This window comes from Acinonyx jubatus, chromosome C2 (genome assembly GCF_027475565.1).
Source record: "Acinonyx jubatus isolate Ajub_Pintada_27869175 chromosome C2, VMU_Ajub_asm_v1.0, whole genome shotgun sequence".
Taxonomy (NCBI): domain Eukaryota; kingdom Metazoa; phylum Chordata; class Mammalia; order Carnivora; family Felidae; genus Acinonyx; species Acinonyx jubatus.
This window is the reverse complement of record NC_069384.1, coordinates 94,370,139-94,391,099: the sequence shown is the minus strand read 5'-3', so window position 1 is coordinate 94,391,099 and position 20,961 is coordinate 94,370,139. Positions and strand designations below refer to the sequence as shown.

The 20,961-nt window shown below is 35.7% G+C and overlaps 1 protein-coding gene across 10 annotated transcripts in view; it reads right to left on the bottom strand.

Annotated features, from left to right (window-relative positions):
* Positions 1–20,961, bottom strand: part of PHC3 (polyhomeotic homolog 3) — an 87,075-nt gene that overhangs the window by 41,457 nt on the left and 24,657 nt on the right. For 8 of the 10 annotated variants that reach the window (XR_008297826.1, XR_008297827.1, XR_008297828.1 and 5 more), the window contains 4 exons: positions 20,395–20,493; positions 11,913–12,159; positions 3,736–4,607; positions 3,393–3,440 (listed from right to left, as the gene is read on the bottom strand). Coding sequence is in view for 7 of the 10 variants with exons in the window: in XM_053221216.1 (XP_053077191.1) it covers positions 3,393–3,440; positions 3,736–4,607; positions 11,913–12,159; positions 20,395–20,493 (1,266 nt within the window). In the remaining 3 variants the exon portion in view is untranslated. The remainder of the gene's footprint in view (positions 1–3,392; positions 3,441–3,735; positions 4,608–11,912; positions 12,160–20,394; positions 20,494–20,961) is intronic. The other 2 variants (XM_053221217.1, XM_053221219.1) reach the window with 2 other exon arrangements.

The following is a 20,961-nucleotide window of genomic DNA, read 5'->3' as shown; positions in this document are numbered from 1 at the left end:
CTCATAAATGGTGAGATCATGACCTGAGCCAAAGTCAGTTGCTTAACCAACTGACCCACCCAGGAATAAAATATCTTAAAAGAAAAAAAAAAAGAAGATCTTTTCCTTTTAAAAAATTTAAAAATCCTAAAAAAGTAACTTTAATCCTCCTGTTGCTGATAATTTTATACCAAATATGATATCCAGAACTGTGATGTGAATCAACTAAGTAGGCTACATTTTTAAAAATTATTGGGGCACCTGGGTGGCTCAGGGCTCAGTCGGTTAAGCGGCCGACTTCGGCTCAGGTCATGATCTCACGGTCCGTGAGTTCGAGCCCCACGTCGGGCTCTGTGCTGACAGCTCAGAGCCTGGAGCCTGTTTCTGATTCTGTGTCTCCCTCTCTCTCTGCCCCTCCCCTGTTCATGCTCTGTCTCTCTCTGTCTCAAAAATAAATAAATGTTAAAAAAAATTAAAAAAAAAAATTAATAGCTCCCACCCCTGCATCTGGAAACCTGTTTCACCAAGGGAGATTCCTTAACCGTCTGGATCCTCAGAAGTGAAAGCAGTCATTCATTATCGTACAGTACAATAATGAGAGCTGCTAGTATCTGTTCACATGACAATTTTTTTTATATGATGATAATGTCCAACACAGGTAAAGTCATCCAAAAGGAATGTCCTAGGGGTTAAAGGGAAGAAAAAAAATCTTCTAATGAGGGGCATCTGTCATAGTGATTACCTTAATTTGACAGTGGCAGGTATGTTGATCAGAGGTTATTAGAAAAGTATGGTTTTATCAACCAGTTAAGGTACACCTGTGCAGCATTCCTTTATTAGATATTTTCTTAAAATGTTTAAATTCTCTCTTTAATATTCATGCTGCCACAAAGTCTAATCATGCAAAGAACTCTGATTTTTTAAAAATAATGAACAAGTTTGAAAGGATAAAAAGAGTCATTAATAGCATATTCTGAAATAATCTATGAAAGAATATTATAAAATAATTTTCATTCTTTATAGGTAATTCTAACTAAACATACTTTCTTCCAAATCTGCTATGTAAAGGCAAAATAAGTTAATAAAAAAAAGTAGGAAATCTATCTATCACAGACATCTGGCACCATTAAACATAAAAAATCTAAGTGCAACAACTAAAATATTGAATAAGACAAAGAAGTTGATGTTCTACTCACAAGATTAGGAAACTCCACAACACAATTTCTGTTTAGCCCATAACTAAAACTATTCTAAAACTAGCAATGACTGCCAAACTTACCTCAATAAAGTACCTTAGTCCTATCTGTCTACTTTTCCTAAATAAACTGTGGGACATTTATTGGTTCTAAATTATCTACTGTCACACATCATACCCATATATCAATGAAAAATTTTAGTTTCATAAATGTATCTTTTATAATATATATTTTTAAGAACTACACTGATGGGGGCACCTGGGTGGCTCAGTTGGTTGAGCGTCTGACTCTTGATTTCAGCTCAGGTCATGATCCCAGAGTCATGGGATTGAGTCTGACATCGGGCTCTGCACTGGGTGTGGAGCCTGCTTGGGATTCTCTCTATCCCCCTGTCTCTCTTCCCGACACTCTAAAATAAAAATTAAAAAAAAAAAAAAATACCCTGATTTAACTTCGATATTCATACTTATCTTTCAAAATGTTACATCTCTTAAATAAATATATATTCCTATCTTTAAATATCTGAAACAACCAGGAAACTGAAGAAATGTGTAATTCACAAATGTGATTTGATAAAAAAAAATCAGATTTGATCAAAGGTAATAAAAGAAAAATGTAGTTTAATAAATTTATCTTTGAGAAAGATAAAAAATAAGATAACACAGAAACATCTACAGTATGTATGACCACACCAGTGATAGCAAAAAAATGTACTATTTTCATGGGGGAAAAAACCCAAAAAAACTCCAAAATAAGATAATGTACATTTTTTAATTATTATTTTTATATTCATTAAAATAAAATTATTTTTTAAATTTATTTTAATGTTTATTTTTATTTTTGAGAGACACACAGAGAGAGAGAGAGGGAGAGAAAGAGAGTGCACAAGTAGGGGAGGGCAGAGAGAGAGGGAGGCACAGGATCCAAAGCAGGCTCCAGGCTCTGAGCTGTCAGCACAGAGCCGAACGTGGGGCTCGAACTCACAAACCGGGAGATCATGACCTGAGCCGAAGTCAAATGCTCAACCAACTGAGCCACCCAGGTGCCCCAATATTTCTATCCCAAAGTTTCTCCTAACAAAGATAACTAGAAAAATAGTAGGCACAGAAAGAAATTTTACTTTTTACTTGTAATTACTGTCCACTTTGAAGCCTGTGTTTTTTATGTTACAATATCCACTGTAAATTCTTCAGAAATCTAACAGATATGGAGACACGATAACTGAATGACAAACTTATTTCTAGATTCCCATTGCTGTTTCTGTCAAGTTGTTATTATTTTTTTTTTTTAGTACTCTCTACATTCAACATAGGGCTTGAACCCACGACCCCCAAGATTAAGAACTACACGTTCCTCTAAGCCAGTGAGACACTCCTCTGTCAAATTGTTTTTCATAAAAGTAAATCAAAGTGGAATTCAATCTCTCTATGCATATAAACATCAATGGGGATGACAAGAATAAAGAATCTATAAATTTGCATCCTGTGAACCAAAATGTTTCCCATTGAGGAACAGACTTTGAAACTCCTTTCCTTTCTGAATTAGTGGTTATTAATTTTTAAGTGATAAAACTGCTTCAGTGAGGTTTAATACAAAACCTCCTTTGGGAAGACTGTCTTCCTCAGTTATAAACTAATTATGGATTTGATCATTCTGCCTAGACATTTAACAATCTTATTTCAACTTTTATTGTAAATCATTTTATAAATTTAAAGTCTTTTAAAGAATGTTAAAAAAAAATTCTCCAGGATAATTTTCTAGGCAACAAGTACCTTTGCTAAAGGTTTATTCTAAAAATTTCACCACGATCTATCTCAATTATTCAAAACTTTTACTCCTCCCAGTGGATTTTTTCATCTTCAGATTCAATTCATCCACTCAGTTTTTTTAGCTTTTTAAATGAGAAATCTTAAGTACATATTTTCCCTTCATAGAAATTTAAAAATCACAAGTTTAGTAATTCTAAAAGATGGTCTACAGTTAATGTTTTTTGCAAACTTGGATTCTTTCCTAGAATAGATTTATTTTTTTTACAAAACTTAATTACAAAATATAATTGTACCCAAAAATTACATCATACAAGCATACCTCCACCTTGAAACCAAAGCCCCTAAAGGCCCAGGACTTCAGAATGCACACAACCAAAAAGGTCAGGTAGATAAACCATACGTTTAAGAACATACAAGCCAACAGAAGGGATCTATGAAGGATAATCACCTTAAGAGAAAAAACTTTGTGCAGATGACACTGGTTCAAATGCATTCCCTTGGGGAAAAAAAATCAACTCTGTAAAGATAGCAGATGGATTTGTTTAAATAGTAATAAAATTAACGAGGGACTTTAATAACCATCACAAATTATCAAGCATGCAACCATACTACAACAAATGGCATTTTTTTTTTTTTTTTGCCCATATAGCATGTTTGTCAGACACTGACAGATGGAAATTTCAAGCTTTTTAAATTCATAGGCATTTAGATCTAGCAATATAACATAATGTGGGAAAAAAAGTTTTTACTCTCAGTTCAGCAAGAAAGTCAAAGAGCTTCCAAGGGCTTACCACTGGTGGATCAACAGGTGCTGGTGGTTGTACTTGTAGGTTTACCGCAACAGTCTGTGGAGGAGGAAGAGTCTGAAATGGCAACTGGACCAAAGCTTCTGCAGCTGGAAGCTCCTCTTCTGACACCAAAGCATTCTGCACCAAAACCTGGCCCTGGGATAGAATTTCAGGCTGCACTTGTAAAGACTGCATAGACTGCAAGGGCAGTGGTGGAATCTGAGCTGGAGGAGATGTCGACATCTGTGGAGGGGTTGCAATTGGGATTGGAGAGGACTGCAGGGTTGAATATGGCTGGTGTGATGTTGGAGACACAATCTGCTGACCTGGGGACACCAAAGCGGACTGCTGAACTGGGCCAATGTGTACGACAGGGGAAGCTGGAAGTGGAAGATGGGATGGAAGATTCAGCTGTGCTGTAGGTTGCACCTGATTAGCAGTGGACTGCTGCAGGTTTGACCCTGGCTGGAGAGCTGATGACACAAGAGGGTGTGGCTGAATAAGTGCTTGTGGATGAATAATTATAGTAGGAGACTGACTTGGTGAATGAGGCGGTGGAGGAGACACCACTACAGACTGCTGTGCTGACTGTGACTGGCTAGGAGACATTGTTAAAGAAGGGGGATGGTTCTGAATTGGTGAACAATGCTGTGACTGGGCATTAGTAGGTGCTGGAGGAAGGCCATGGTTTTGGAGTGGCATACAGTGCTGGGATGGGGGTGGGTCTTGAGTTGGATTCTGAAGTGTGATTGGCTGAATTTGCTGTTGCTGCTGTTGCAATATCAGCTGATGATGGGAAACCTTGGGAGGTGGTGAATGAAGAGGAATCTGCTGATGTTTTATTAGAGGATGAGGCTGAATTGGAGGATATGAAGCTGTGAGAGAAAAAAATGACAATTAGTATTTTTTCCAGAAATATCATAAACATTTTTAAATAAATCTAAAGGAGGCAAGTTTTCACATCAGAATGTCATAATCTCCAGAAATTTTTTATAAGACTTTCAGACAAGAGTGATTTGAAAATATAATAACAACTTTTCCTCAGAAAACTATAAAGACTTCATAAAATAACCTTACTGTGATAAGGTCAAAAGAAAAACGGCCTAAAGCAATTGATTCATACATCTGAAATACACACATGATTTATTCTTATTAAATTTTAGAAGTCATCAGAATATCTGCAGTAACTTAACAAAGTTTATCCATCTGAATTCCTTCTTTGGGGAGAAGAGAAGAAGTACCACGAACAAATGTAATATGTATATAAGTAACTTCAAAATCATAAATATGCAATATCAAAATTCATAAATGTCTCATCTTTTCTAATCTACGTCTAAATACTCTTCCAACTAATAGTCAATGTAATTATTTATAAAGCTTCCCAAATAACTTTCCAAATTTGAGCCAGGATGAAAAGCTGGTATTATTTGACTCAGAAAATGTTTTGTATAAAAAGTAAATTCAGCTAAGCAAAACACATGTCAATTCTATACCACTGTTCAATAATCACTGTAAAGAAATAAAATCTCAGAGGCCATTCCAAATCTAGGAGAGCATTAGTTCTGCTTGCAGAGAGAATCCATGCTGTCTAAATAAATGATCTTGTTTAACTTCTCTCCCCACCCACCAAAAATAAAAAAACCAACAACAAAACCTACAGTGATCTATCACTGATACTATCAGTTTTCTCCACACAGGAGTCACTCACAACAGGGATAATATATGTAAGAATTAGCAAAATCAAGTAGTAAATATTTGTCCCATCATTATGCTTCTTCTGCATACTAGAGTGTATGTTTACACAGAGGGGGATGCTGGGGAAATCCTGTTTACTTAAAAACGGACACTAGGTTCATTAGAAGATAAATTGAAAAGATTGCTTAATATCATATAAAAGCTATATACACTTAAAATAGGTCTAAAGACTCTGCAACATTTTCTTTAAATCTCAGAATGTTAAGATAAACCTTGCATCTATTTTTGTACTTAACCACATTTGTGGCAAAAAGCCTTATGAAACCTTGTAACAACTTTAACATTCTTGCATTTGGTTGGTTATCATTTAAAATTTGGAGATCCTTTAAGGAAATTAACATCTGATTAACATCTCAAAAGAGAGGGTTCAACAAATATCCACAAATTGTATTAAGAAAAATGGAGATAAGGTCTAAAATTTCATTTAACAAAATAATTCTCACATAACTAGATTAGCACCTCAAATTAAGACTGAAAATTTTACACTAGTACTTTATAAATGTGTTGATAAAGATTATATTATAGAACGTTCAATAAAACCTTGAAATTCTTTTTTTTAAGCTTTTTTTTTTTTTTAATATTTATTTATTTATTTTGAGAGACAGATATGGAGGGCTCATGTGCATGGGGAAGGGGCAGAGAGTCCTCAGCAGGCCTGATGCAGGGCTTGAGCTCCCAAATGGTGAGATCATAACTTGAGCCAAAATCAAGATTCAGATGCTTAACTGACTGAGTCACCCAGGTGCCCCCAAATCTTGGAATTCTAGAGACTGCCTTTTCTCCAAAGGGCTCAAGATACTATTTTTCCTCTTTTAAATATAGGGAAATAGAGTTTTTTCCAGGATAACAGCAAAAGCCCATTTTAGTTCAACTTTTTGAGTTGTAATTAAAATTTACCACTCTTTTAAGTTTCTTTTTAAGTTTATTTATTTGAGAGAGAAAGAGAGCATGAGTGGGGAAGGGGAAGAGAGAGAGAGGGAGAGAGAGAGAATCCCAAGCAGGTTCTGTACGGTCAGCACAGAGCCCGATGCTGGGCTTGAACTCACAAACCGTGAGATGATTACCTGAGCCAAAGTCAAGAGCTGGATGCTTCACCAACTGAGCCACCCAGGAGCCCCAAAATTTACCATATGATTGAAGTACAATGTACATCATATTTATGGGAATAAAAATTCCTTCTCAGCTCTAGCAAATAAGCAATCTTTTTGTATATTCTAGAGCTGATAATTCAATACTCTCTCACCTAAACTAAATTTTTGATGAGACATCAAAGTGAGTCTATATATTTTATATTAGTCCATAATTCCAACTGATAAGCATATACATTACAGAATAATTATGAGAATACCTGAAGCAATACTTCTTTTTACAAGAAAAGCCCTAGTGTTCTGGAGAATATCATGTTTCTTAACTTCTCTGATTTTAATAAGTATTATTAAGATGGGTTTATATTTGGAGAGTTAATGATTATCATACTCCCTCACATATGTAGAATTCTTTATATAATTACTTACAATTAAGTATGTTAATTACACATTATTTTTTTTAATGTTTATTTAATTTTTTGAGAGAGACAGAGAGAGAGTGTGAGCAGGGAGGGGCAGAGAGAGAAGACGACACAGAATCTGAAGCAGACTCCAGGCTCTGAGCTATCATATCAGCACAGAGTCCGATGCGGGGCTCAAACTCATGAACTGTGAGATCATGACCTGAGCTGAAGTCGGATGCTTAACCGACTGAGCCACCCAGGCACCCCAACAATTACACGTTATTGTAAATTATTAAACATATTATTTTATTAAATAGTTATAGCAACCCCATGAGGCAAACAGGGTACTATGATAATCCAATATATTACAGATGAAGAAATTGGGCAGTTAAGTGCACTACCTGAAATCAGCTGGCTATTAAGGGGCAGCACTGGGTCTAAAAGAACCCATAGCCCTAGCTGAGTCTGGGTTCCTCTTATGGACTGAATGTTTTTGTCCCCAAAAATGCATATGTTGAGACCCTAACCCCTAATGTGACTGTATTTGGTAATGGGGCCTCTAAGGAAGTAATTAAAGTTGAATGAGGTCAGAAGGGTAGAATCTTTACAAGAGTATACATCAACATCAGAAAGCTCAATATCCTCTCTCCTGGCACTCAGATGAAAGGCCATGTGAGGACACAGCAAGAAGGCAGTCATCTGCAAGCCAGGAGGAGAGCTCTCACCAAAAACCAAACACTGCCAGACCCTGACCTTGGGTTTTCCAGCCTCCAGAACTGTAAGAAAATAATTTTCTGTTGTTTAAGCCACCTAGTCTATGGTATCCTTTATGGCAGCCTGAGCAGACTAGCATAGGCTTTTCACTACATATTAAATTCATGTCTACAGAAAGTGGTATATATTTTTTCCAACTAAACTGATTTTGTTTAGAAAATTTTGTTTGGAATAAAAGCTCTAGACTAAAAGCTCTAAAAACTGCTATAAAGACTTGAACTCGAATAGAGTTCATGATAATATCCAGATATGTGGTTGTTGTTCACCTTTATTTTATATATTAAAAATACATTAACTATGAAGTGAGAACTACACATTCAAAAAGAAATGATGAGGGGTGCCTGGGTGGCTCAGTCAGTTAAGCGTCTCACTAGATTTCGACTCAGGTCATGATCTCACGGTTTGTGAGTTTGAGCCCCATATCCAGCTCTGTGCTGACAGTACAGAGTCTGCTTGGGATTTTCTCTATCCCTCTCTCTCTCTGCCCTCCCCTACTCACTCTCTGTCTCTCTCTCAAAAATAAACTTAATTTTTTTTTAATTTAAAAAAATGACGGAAAAAATCAAATGATTTTAGCACCCTAGAAATAAATATAAAGAAATAATAACCATGTCCATTATAATAATTATTAGTCTATACTGCATTAGGACACCAGTAGATTTTTCTCATATTTGAAAGCAACTTATAGGGATAAGCATTTTTCTAAGGAAAAAGACAAATTACCAATTCAAGAATCTCAAAAAAGAAAAAAAATCTTCATTTCAGACTAACTTCCCAACAAGTGCAGAAAAACTAAGAGTGGAAAAATACAGTTGTTTCCTAGACAGGAGATATAAATTACTTTGCATAACTGCAGTATAAGGCTTGAATGAATTTATAAGTTTGGCAGCTGCAAAGGTTTTTGTGGCTGAGGGTGTTTCATTGGTTTTGTTTCTAATCAACAACACCATGGGAAACTGGAGTTTGGTTAGTACACATTAAGAGATCTAAATTTGGAATTGAATTGTCCTGAGACTCTGATGGTTTTACCCTACCTGTCTCCTCCATACCCACATAAAATACTGGCTATCAGAGGAAGGCAACTATAGGGATACTATCACACTATCAATGAAAAAAAAGGGGAAGAGTAACTGTCAACTTAGAACCAGGTATTGGGACTCTTGATTTCAGCTCAGGTAATGATCTCAGGGGTTTGTGAGTTCAAGTCCCACATCAGGCTCCACAATGACAGTGCAGAGCCTGCTTGGCATTCATTCTCTCTCTCTCTCTGCCCCTCCCTCCCCTCTCAAAATAAATAAACTTAAAAAAAAAAAAAAAGAACCAGGTATAGGGAGTTCAGTAGGACTGAAAATCTAAAAGTAGATCTCCTTGCTTGAACTCACCCTGAAAGAGGTCCTAGCTTTCTTTGAAGGTAGCATTCTCTTTGGCAGTAAACTAACCCACCCTTCATTATAATCTATCATAACTGTACGAGTCACTAAAAACTGTCCCCTAAGCAGTCATTTCAAGTGCAGTGGGTCACTGCTTGTCCACACTGACTCCTCTATCAACACTGGCCAGAGGCTGGTTTGAGGCTGAAAATACTCTGGACAGTACAATACAAAAATCCTGTTATCAAGCCATACAGAGAACAGTACCTAAGCACACATATGTTTATAAAAAAGAATTCACACCACACTACACTATGAATGGATTTATTAATTTATACATTATAACAAAGCCTGTACTTAATTTCCAAAATTCAAATGGAAAAAAATCAACTATTAATCCAACAAATATTTACTGTCCATCTATTGTAGAAAGTGTTTATAAGGTACAATTTATCGCTGTTAAGATTAAGGGATGAAAAGGTGAATCTGAAAAAGGATTAAAGGAGTTAATAATTGTAAAGTACTTGACATGTAAGTGCTCAATATTATTATCTTACTCTCAAAGAGCTTACTATCTAGGGAAAAGCTAAGTATATCAATAACTATAAAAGAAAAAGGACCATGAAGAAGCATAAAAATGCTATACAAGTTCAAAGTGATGAGAGATTTCTAACTAGGGGAATCAAACAATTACAAGACACTGAGGTTGGGTGCTGCGGATGCTGGCAATATTAACACAGAGGAAAGATGTAAGAGAAATAGGTTTAGGTGGAGAAAAAGGAGACTTCAGTAATATAAAATTAATCTTTAAGAAGTAATGCAGAGTTTTAAAAAGAAAGAAGACGCTTACTTGATGAAGTTGGATCAAAGGAGGGTTTTTTTAAGTTTATTTACTTATTTTGAGAAAGACATTTATTAGAAATACTTTTTTTAAATTTATTTATTTTGAAAGAGAGAGAGAGAGTAGGCATGAGCACACAGGGGAAGGGCAGAGAGAGAGAGTGAAGGAGAATCCCAAGTGGATCCTGAGCTGTCAGCACAGAGCGTGCAAGGGGCTTGAACCCATAAACCATGAGATCATGAACTGAGCCAAAACCGAAAGTCAGACACTCAACTGACTGAGCCACCCAGGTGCCCCAGGAGGATTTTTAATGAAACATATGTGATGTCTAGCCCAGTGAATGACACACACACATACTTTCAATAAACAATAGTTGAAATAGCTATTGAAATAACATATGCAGATATATATAGGAGAAATCTAAGTATGCATGAGAAGCAAAGGAAAGGATCCAGCATGAGGGAAACAAAAGATGCTGTAACAACTACAAGAAAAAGTCAGGTGCTGGTAAAAAAAAAAAAAAAGATGCAAATCAATGACACAATCAGTGTTAACTTTAAAGTAGAAAGCAGATAACTCCTTATCTTATTGTAAGTGAACAAAGCTCAACACTGAGAAATTCTGAGATGAATAGGAGAGATGGTAAGGAAACTCATGCTGGATGGCCCCAACATTTTCAGCATGAGAACCGTGAAACAGTTATCTGTGGACAGCAGAAGGTTTCAAAGGTTGATGAGAATGAAAATGACTTAACTGACTGCCTGACATCTTCCTCTCAGAAATGAAATAAAAGACGGAAAAAAAGCAACATGGTAAGGGAAATAATTACACAAAATCCTTAGTTTTGGAAAGTGGTAAACTCCACTCACTAATGACAACTTTAAACAAAAAATATGTGTGCTTTTTTTTTTAGAGGTTTTAATTTTGTTCCACTAAAGCATATTAAATAAACTATAGGCAAATCTTTTTTTTTTTTTCCTTTAAAGCTAGAAGGTTTTATAATAACAAGCACTGACAGGATGTGGAGAAAAAGGAACCCTCTTGCACTGTTGACAGCAATGCAAACTGGTGCAGCCACTGTGGAAAACACGATGGAGGTTCCTCAAAAAATTAGAAATAGAACTATCCTACAATCCAGTAATTACACCAATGAGTATTTACCCAAAGAATATGAAAACACTAATTCAAAAGGATACATGCACCCCTGTTTTTGCAGCATTATTTACAATAGCCAAATTATGGACGCAGCCCAAGTGTCCATCCATAGATGAATGGATAAAGATGTGTAGATATATACAATGGAATATTACTCAGCCATCAAAAAGAATTAAATCTTGCCATTTGCAACAACATATATAGAGCTAGAGAATTTAATGTTAAGTGAAACAAGAGAAAGACAACTACCATATGAATTCTTCACATGTAGAGTTTAAGAAACAAATGAACAAGGGAAAAAAAACAAAAAAACAGATTCTTAACTACAGTGAACAAAGGGTTTACCAGAAGGGAGTGGATTGGGGGATGAGTGAAATAGATGATGGAGATTAAGAGTATGCTTATCTTGATAAGCAGTAATAAAGAGAATTGTCGAATCACTACACTGTACACCTGAAACTAATATAACACTATACATTAACCATAGAAGAGTTAAAAAAATTTTTTAATCAAATAAATAAAAAATAAAAGCTATTGGTTTTACTAGTATAATGGGAGACCAGCACACAATGAAGATGTTAATCAAATGTTAACTGACCAAAAAAGTTTATTTTATTATTGTAATTTGTTTTAGCTGTTGGGCTCTTTTGGTTTCCCTTTTTTCAAGCTACAATACTGACTTTTCGTAAACTCATGAAATTCACATTTTAAAATGTTTTAAAAGCATTGTTCTTGTTCAAGTAATAGACATCTTTTGTATGAATAATGCAACTACTTTCAACAAGTTTTATCCTACCTGGTGCTATTAACTGGTGAATACTTGATGTCCGAGTGACAGCTGTGCTGCGTGATTCCAGACTTGGACTTTCTCCTTTCTTATTACTTTCTGGAGAAGGATCTCGTTGGCTGATTTTAGAACTGGTCACTGTTGTTTTGTTATGACAAATTGTCAATGACTGAGTTTGACTAGTGCTTTTTGGCGGACCGTTCTGTGAGCTAGATAATACACCCAACTTCTGGCTGCGTAATGTTAAATTCTGAACCTAAGAACCACACAACAAAAAATAAGGATGAAACAGATGGTATTAATTGAGATGTGATAATCATTACCATTATAACAATGACAACAAGTTTACATTACGCTTTTCATACATAAAGTTCCACTTTAAACAACTGATTAATCCTAAAGGAAAGGGGAGTTAGGACTCTAAGTAATCATACCTTAAATTAAGGAAAAAAATTTTTAGAAGACATTAAGGGAATCATTAAGAACAACATGAAAACAGTATGTATATAACAAATGAACTATGAATATGAGGAAATTACTATGCAACATACTGCACTTTGAAGTTACCAGCTCAGAGACAGCCAAAGGGAGGGGAAAGAAGGGTATTCCAGATACGGGAGAAAACCTGAGCAAAGGTGCAGGGCAGAAGAGCCCAGGGTGCATAAGGGAAGAAGGAGCAATTCCTTCAACTTCACTTTCACTTCTCCAGGCCAAGATTGTAAAACACTGAAGGTTACAAGGGCCTCATGTTACATGGGCCTCACTGTTACTACACATACAGTTAGGAGAGTGCACAAAAGATACTGTCATCCTCATATAGATCAGAAAGAGGTACCAAAAGGAAAAAAAAAAAAAACCCATTCTATCGAGATTATATGGAAACAACTCATCTTGTTTTTTTGTTTTTTGGGGTTTTGGGGGAGGGGGCACTCATCTTGTAAATAAGAAAACTAATTCATCAAATCACTTACCCCATTGTGATAATTATGAAAATCATTTCCCATTAACTCCTTTTTAAAATCCTGTTGTTATGGAATACTAACTTGCTTCTGAGAACTAGATCTTGTGAACTAACAAGACTGTGCACAGACTTGAAATGGCTTATGGTCAAGGCTCCTGTCTACACCCAGGGTTACTCTACACATACTGCCAGTCTGGATGGTAGCAAGGATCATCCCAATGACTCTCACCTGAGGTTTATAACATTTCCAAAGAGCAAGGCAGAAAATGCCTCTCCAAGAGCTGCCTAACCTTTCACCTATCTGGAATGAATGCATTAAATACATTTATGCTAGCACACGGCATGAGTAGGAAAATAAAGAGATTCTAAAGTGACAAAGCAAGTGAGATACTGCTGCATTATGAACACTCCTCAGTTTCATGTGTGGTCTGTCTCTAGAACTGTATCATTAACTGATACTCACAGGCGATCCATTCTCTTCACAAGTGCCAAATGCAGTGTTCAGCCAACGACAGACACTAAATAAATGTTTACTTCAGAGCAGTTGAAGCTTAAATCATTCTATTCTGAGCTACTGAAAAAAATTTCTAAGTGAGACTACATGGAGCATCTTCTCTGATTTTTGTCAAATACTCCATAGCAATGTAAGTGGACTAACAACTGCTGTATTATGAAAATTTAATGCAAAAATAAAATGTGCTTAAATCCAGGTTTCTAAGCTTGCCACTGAAAGCCCCCCACAGTCTAGGTCCAAACCACTTCAAGCTCATCTTCCACTACTCCAATCCACAATATTCATTCTAGCCAAACTGTTCTGCTCACCCTTCTCCAAACACATCTTGTACTTCCTTGATGTACTTGTTCATGTACTTGAGCCCTTGACTCAAGTTTCTCTTGCCTAAAATGCCAAATACTTCCTCAAAGCTGTCTCCTGAAGTCCAATCCATTCTTCAAGGCCCAGTAAAAATCACACTGACTCTCCCAAAGAAACCTCTACAAAGTCACTAGTTAGAAATAACGTCTCCTCCGTCTAGAATGCATTTCCCATTGAAATTGGATCATATTGGCCTACAGCACTGACAAATATCTAGCTTATTTTAGAATTACTAATGTCTCTGTCAATGAAATACTGAGACTCTGGCTGGCAGGCTCTCATCTCTGACATGCATTTTTATACTCCCCACAGCTGAGTGCTACAGACATAACAGAAACTCCACAAGTCTGAGATATTCTCCTATTTCTGATTTTAAAATATATGTTAACTGGTTTTATTTATTTTTTTGGTAAGTATTTAGTTCTATCTATGTTTTTTTTTTTTTAGCAAAGATTAAAATCTGTTCATATCTAACCAAAAAAAACCTCAACAAATATCTAGTAGAGGCACATTAAAATCTTTCAGGAAGCAAGGAGAAAGAGCCTAAAATTTAACATCTGCCATAATTGACCTATAAGGTGAACCACATCACAATAATAACCAAAGGCTGAAGTATAATCTAGAAAACTTGAAAGCTTTCTTTCAAATGAAAAGCATATTCACAGTAAATGAGGATTTCACACAATGAACGCTCAACCTGTAGCAGTCCATTTCTGTAGAATCATACACCTTTTCTTCTAATTTTACTTTCTGGAATTCTGAAAGAAAATATATGTGTGTCCTTATTATATATTTTATAAACTATATATTATTTATATGAAGAGATAAATTTTAGAATATGGCTGTAATAGCCATGGTCATCTCGGTTTATATGTTTACAATAAATTTCAAATCTGTTAACTATACTCAAAGTATGTTACTGAGTTAATTTAGCTGTTAATAGAAAGATCGACATGTTCAGATTTCCTTGACAGAGCTTCCCTTTTGAGAAGAACCCAACCTTTCTAGATACAGAATAGTAAGGCACTCTAATGTCCAATTTGCTTTCATCTGAACTTTTCCTATGATCAAATTATGGAAACGTTCTGACTTTTAAAAATGTCTAGGTTTCACATGACTTATTTCTGCTAATTTCACACATTACATTTTTACAGTGGATTCCTCAAATACTCTCACATCAATTATTTAATTTGGTTCTAACAAATACCGCGTGAATTACTATAGCATCCCTTCTTTGCAGATGAGGAAACTAAGATTTAATGTCAGACTGCTAACAGTGGAGTTGAGTTTGTAGTTTTTATTTTAAACTTATTTATTTATTTTGAGAGAGAGAGAGAGAGTGAGAGAGAGCACACCAGGGGGAGGGACAGAGAGAGAGAGAGAGTAGAGAGTCTCTGCACTGTCAGCACTGAACCCTATGCAGGGCTCAAACTCAACAACAGTGAGATCATGACTTAAGCAGAAGTCGGAAGCTTAACCAACAGAGCCACCCAGGCGTTCCTGAGCTTCTAGCTCTTAAATCCAAAGGGCTGTTTTCTTCTCAATTCTAAAAGCATTCCCCCAATAGCATTGGTAAGTAAGATTTGTTGCTTTTAGTCCTGTATCTTTCTGAAAATTGTATTTTTTTTACTTATTTTTATTTTCTTGGTCATGGTAGGGAAAAGGGATGGAGCATTTAAAATAGTAAATAAGGGGGGGGGGCCTGGATGGCTTAGTCGGTTGAGTGTCCGACTCTTGATTTCAGCTCAGGTCATAATTTCAGTTTGTGACTTGGAGCTCCACACTGGGTTCTGCATGGACAGCATGGAGCCTGCTTGGGATGTTCTCTCTCTTCCTTTCTCCACCCTTCCCCGCTTTCATGCACGTGCACTCTCTCTCTCAAAAATAAACATTAAAAATTTTTTTGAATAAGTAATAGTAATCAAAGGTAAGATATTCCAAATTTCTTATTTTTGGATAGTATGCTACAAATAAAATTTTAATACAAAGGAAAAACTAACTGTTATACCAACTTCTGTAAAAGAGTATTAGAATAAAATGTCAACTTTGGTATTTCTCAATTATAAATTCATTGTTTAAAAATTTTCAAATATGGGGCTCCTGGGTGGCTCAACTGGTAAGCATCTGACTTCGGCTTAGGTCATGATCTCACAGTTCATGGGTTCAGGCCCTGCATCTGGCTCTGTGCTGACAGCTCAGAGCCTGAAGCCTGCTTTGGATTCTGTGTCTGCCTCTCCCTCAGCCCCTCCCCAGCTCGTGCTCAGTCTCTCAAAAATAAATAAATGTTTAAAAAATTTTTTTTAATATAATAAAATAAAATTTTCAAATATAAGTTTAAAAATTGTTATAACAAAGTGGAACACAAATATTTCAAAACTGACAGCCCCGAATTTGAGGAAAGAATATTCAAAGTATTAGCATCCCCTACCACTGCCAGTTTCATTCACTGCCATTTCAAACCCACAGTAAAGAAAACACATTTGTAGATAAATTCCTAAAGGTCAATCCATTCCTTTAGTTTCTCAAAGTCTATCCTTGAATTAAGTCAGATCATCACAGAGCCAAATACTTGTATCACATTGACCTGAATCCCAAAGAGTCACTTTTATAAATTATTTTGACTATGTTCACATTTAAAGATACTACTAAAGACACTGTAAGATGTTTTCTCCATGAGAACCCACAACACAACTCTAGAGCACTCTAGAGAGCATGTAGTTGTTTCCTTAACAACCGGTTTATTCTACCTTGGAAACTATGAATCATTTAAATGGTTGTCTTTCTCTCTTCACTATTAGCTACTTGAAACCTAAGAACCAAATTCATGACTCATCTTTAGATACTGTATAACAAAAATGGTGATTAGTGGCATGTGATAGGTGCCAAGCACTATGCTAAGTACTTTATGAGTACTGTCTCATTATTCCTTATAACAACTCTGAGCTATTTTAGTTTACAGTGAAGAAATCGAGGCTCAGGGCACCTGGCTGCCTCAGTCTGTAGAGTGTGTAACTCTTTATTTTTTTTAACGTATGTATGTATGTATGTATTTAGAAAGTGAGAGAGCACAAGTTGGGGAGGGGCAGAGAGACAGAGAATCCCAAGCAGGCTCTGCAATGATAGTGTAGAGCCCGACACAGGACTCGAACCCACGAACCGTGAGATCATGACCTGAGATGAGGTTGGATGCTTAACCAACTGAGCCACCCAGGTGCCCTGGGTGTGCCAACTCTTGATCTCAGGGTTGAGAGTTCAAGCTCCACACTGGGTGGAGAGCTTACTTAAAAAAATAAAATTAAAAAAAAGTGAGGCTCAGCCCAGGTAATAATAACAAAAACATCTACTGAGTGCTACATATCAGATATTGTTCTATTTTTCAACTATTAACATATCTAATCCTCACTACAAAACTTTGAAGTAAGCATTTTATAAATATTTATTTTATACTGTTGAAACTGAGGCAAGAGATCAATGATATACAATGAGAAAGTGGTAGAGCATGTATTCCAATCGGGAGAGTCTGGCTCCAGAGACCAAACTTATAACACTACGCTACACTATGACTTCGTCCAAAATCAATCAACTGTTAAGTGACAAAGCTGGCAGTTGGTGCTGAAGTCAGAATCTGAACCCAGGTCTTTCTATTCTTCCCTTTGCAAAAAAAGTACTGGGTGCCTATAATGTTCTAGACACTAAATACATCTACTATTCATACTTCAACTTACCCTGCAAGTATGTATGACTATTAAACACGTTTGATAACTTGGCTAAAGTTATACAACTAATAAATAACTGAAGTGGGAGATAAAATTAAGTCCATGGAGGACTTCATGCATGTAATTTGATTTGGGAACCTCACTCCTAACTCCATGCCACTTTCCTATTTTAATTTCTGCTTTTTTCATGCATGTTTTCAATTTTTTTTATCTCATTTTATTGTCTGCATCTTGTAAATCAATTAGAATCTTGTTGGAACAATGTCAAGCATTAAAAAAATAAACATATTCTGGAGGTTGATAATGGTCTTCCTTTATTAGGTTTACAAAACCAAAAGAAAACAGGAAGATCATTACTTCAACAAATTCACTCCACAAAGATATATCAAAAAGGCTCATAGTTCAGGTCATGATCTCCTGGTTCATGAGTTCAAGCCCCATATAGGGCTCTGCGCCGCCCCTCTCCCACGTGTGCGCATGCAAATACTCTCTCCCCTCTCTCAAAATAAACTTAAAAAAAAAAAAAAAAGGTTGGAGCTCAAAAAACAAAGTTAACAAAGGTTTCATTTTGTAAATATGGAAACTAAAGTACAACAAAGTTAAGGAATTGTGGAGGGTTCACAGAGCACATTAGGAGAAACCTGACCACCATCTTTATATTCTGATATATGCAAAATGGTCTTTATTATTCAATAAATAATAAAGAGGTTCTACAAAAAGTACCAAAGAATATTACTACTCTCTCATTTTTTACCTTTTACCAAAAAATTGAGATTAAAAATATAAAGCTAAGGATGATTCTAAGATACACCTATTTCTGCCATATGTATCTAAAACATTTTTTATGGAAAAATACCTAAACAGTATCTATCATACAAAGTATTATTCTACACAATTGTTTTAATTTAAAATTTATTCTGGGTGCCTGGCTGGTTCAGTTGGTAGAGCATTTGACTTTTGATCTCAGGTTTGTGAGTTTAAGCCCCATGCTGGGTTGTAGAGATTAGTTAAAAAAATAAAATCTTTAAAAAAACAAATTAAAACTTACTCAATTTAATTCATTTTAATCTTTACTGAGGTGTAACTTACATACAGTAAGATGAATAAACCAGTTCTACTGAATTTTGATATATGTATACACCATGTTACCACCACCCTAATGAAAATACAGGACATTTCCATCATCCTAAAAGTTCACCCATACCCTGCACCAGTCAATCTCCCCCACATTCAGTCCCAGGTACCATCAATCTAATTTTTTCACGATAGATTAGCTGTACTTGTTCTAGGATTTCACATAAATAGAATCACAAGGTAGATACTGTCTGGTGTCTGCATTATTTGCTATTATAATGTTTCTGAGATGCATCAGGAGTTTGTCCTTTTTTATTTCTGAGTAATACTCCATAATTTGTTTATCCATTCACCAGTTTAAAGACATTAGTTGCTTCCAGTTCAGGGCTATTCTGAATAGAGCTGCCACAAACATTCATTTACACATCTTTATATGGCTATGTTTCCACACCTCTCAGAGTGAACACCTATAAACAGAATTGCTGGGTCTTATGTTAAGTATATGTTTAACTTTTTTTTTTTAATTTTGTTTGTATTTATTTATTTTTGAGAGACAGAAAGAGACAGAGCATGAGCAGGGGCGGGGGGGAGGGGGGGAGGGGCAGAGAGAGAGGGAGATACAGAATCCGAAGCAGGCTCCAGGCTCTGAGCTGTCAGCACAGAGCCTGATGTGGGGCTTGAACCCATGAACCGTGAGATCATGACCGGAGCTGAGGTCAGACACTTAACTGACTGAGCCACCCAGGCGCCCCAGTATATGTTTAACTTTATAAAGAACTGACAAACTGTTTTCCAAAATCACTGAACCATTTTACAATCTCACCAGCAATATTATGAAATTGTGGTTGCTCCACATTCTCACCAACATGTGGTATTATGAGTCTCCTTCATTTCAGCCATTCTAGTGTGTAGTGATATTCACTGTGATTTTGATTTTGATTTCTAAAGGGATTAATGATGTTGAACATATTTTTCATGTGCTTATCATGGCCTTTTGTATATCTTCCTTTGCAAAGTGTTAAATCTTTGGCCCATTTTTAACTGAATTGCTCACGATCTTATTGAGTTGTAAGCATAGTTTGTATATTCTGGATACAAGTCTTTTGTCAGATGTATGTACTATGAACATTTTTCCTCAGTCTATGGAGCGCCTCTTCACTTTGGTAACAATGTTTTTTGAAGATTTTAATTTTGATAAATTCCAATTTGTTATTTTCTTTCATGATTAGTACTTTTTGTGTCCTAAGAAAGCTTTGTCTACCCTAGTGTTGTGAAGATAATGCTATGTTTTCCTGTAGAGATTTTGTAGTTTTGGCTTTTACCTTTAAGTCTACATTGTACTTCTAGTTTACTTTTGTGAATGGTGAGGAGAAAATTAAGGTTCGTTTCTCTCATAGTACCAAACAAGATAATACTCTATTCAATTTTTCAAATTAAAAATATCCCCAATTCACTTTTAAACTTAAAATCTATCTTGACTTACGTTATTACACAACTGCTTACAAAATAATCTACACAAAAGAATACAACTCACATAATAAGAGCAATAAATCTACTTTATAATAAAACAAACATATATAACAGCAAAACCTCATTAACTTTCACTAAGGTCAAATAACCTAAATATCTGTGTTTAATGGCAATATAATTTGTTTGTTTTGTTTTGATTGGTTTTGTTTTGTTTTTAATATAATTTGTATAAAACCAAAAAACCTTCTTGAAGTTCTCATGGTATTTTATTAAATTCCAATCTGAAATGTACGACAGAGAGCACTGTAACCATCAGTAACTTAAACACAACGTATGCTTATCTTTAACCTGAAGATCCAGACCTCAAGTACCACATTATGAAGCAGACAAGCTCACCTGAGTAGCTGCAGACTGACAGGAAGATGACGATGACGACGAGACAACAGGAATGTCAGACTGTACAGCAGCCACAGTGGTAGCGGGTGTGAAAATCAGCTGTACAGACAGAAAAACCAAAAAAATACCCTAAGACAAAAGAACGTGTCCCACACACAATGTATAGCAGGCAAGAGAGACTGAAATTTGTGACAGAAAGACAATGCAGTTTAGGATTGTCTCCTAAGCAAAAGGTTTTACGTGACAAAGAAAAGTTTCTAATAGAGAACTAAAAAAAATAAATAAAAATTAAAAAAATAAAAAAACCATAAACAGTTTGAAACAGCTCATGATTCTGATGAGTAGAAAAATAAATCAGTGCTCAAAAAAGAAAATGTATTTTGGTAATATGAAATCCTCATACCAAATTTTGCCCCAAATAAGCTATTATGATGCTTAAACTTTTGCCAGCTTAAAACTATGGCAGGATTCCTAAAATGGAAGTTATTTACAGTGGACAACCATAGTCACTACTCTTGAATACAAATTTCAGTGAGAAACCTGAAAAGAAACACAAAAGTCTTTTCA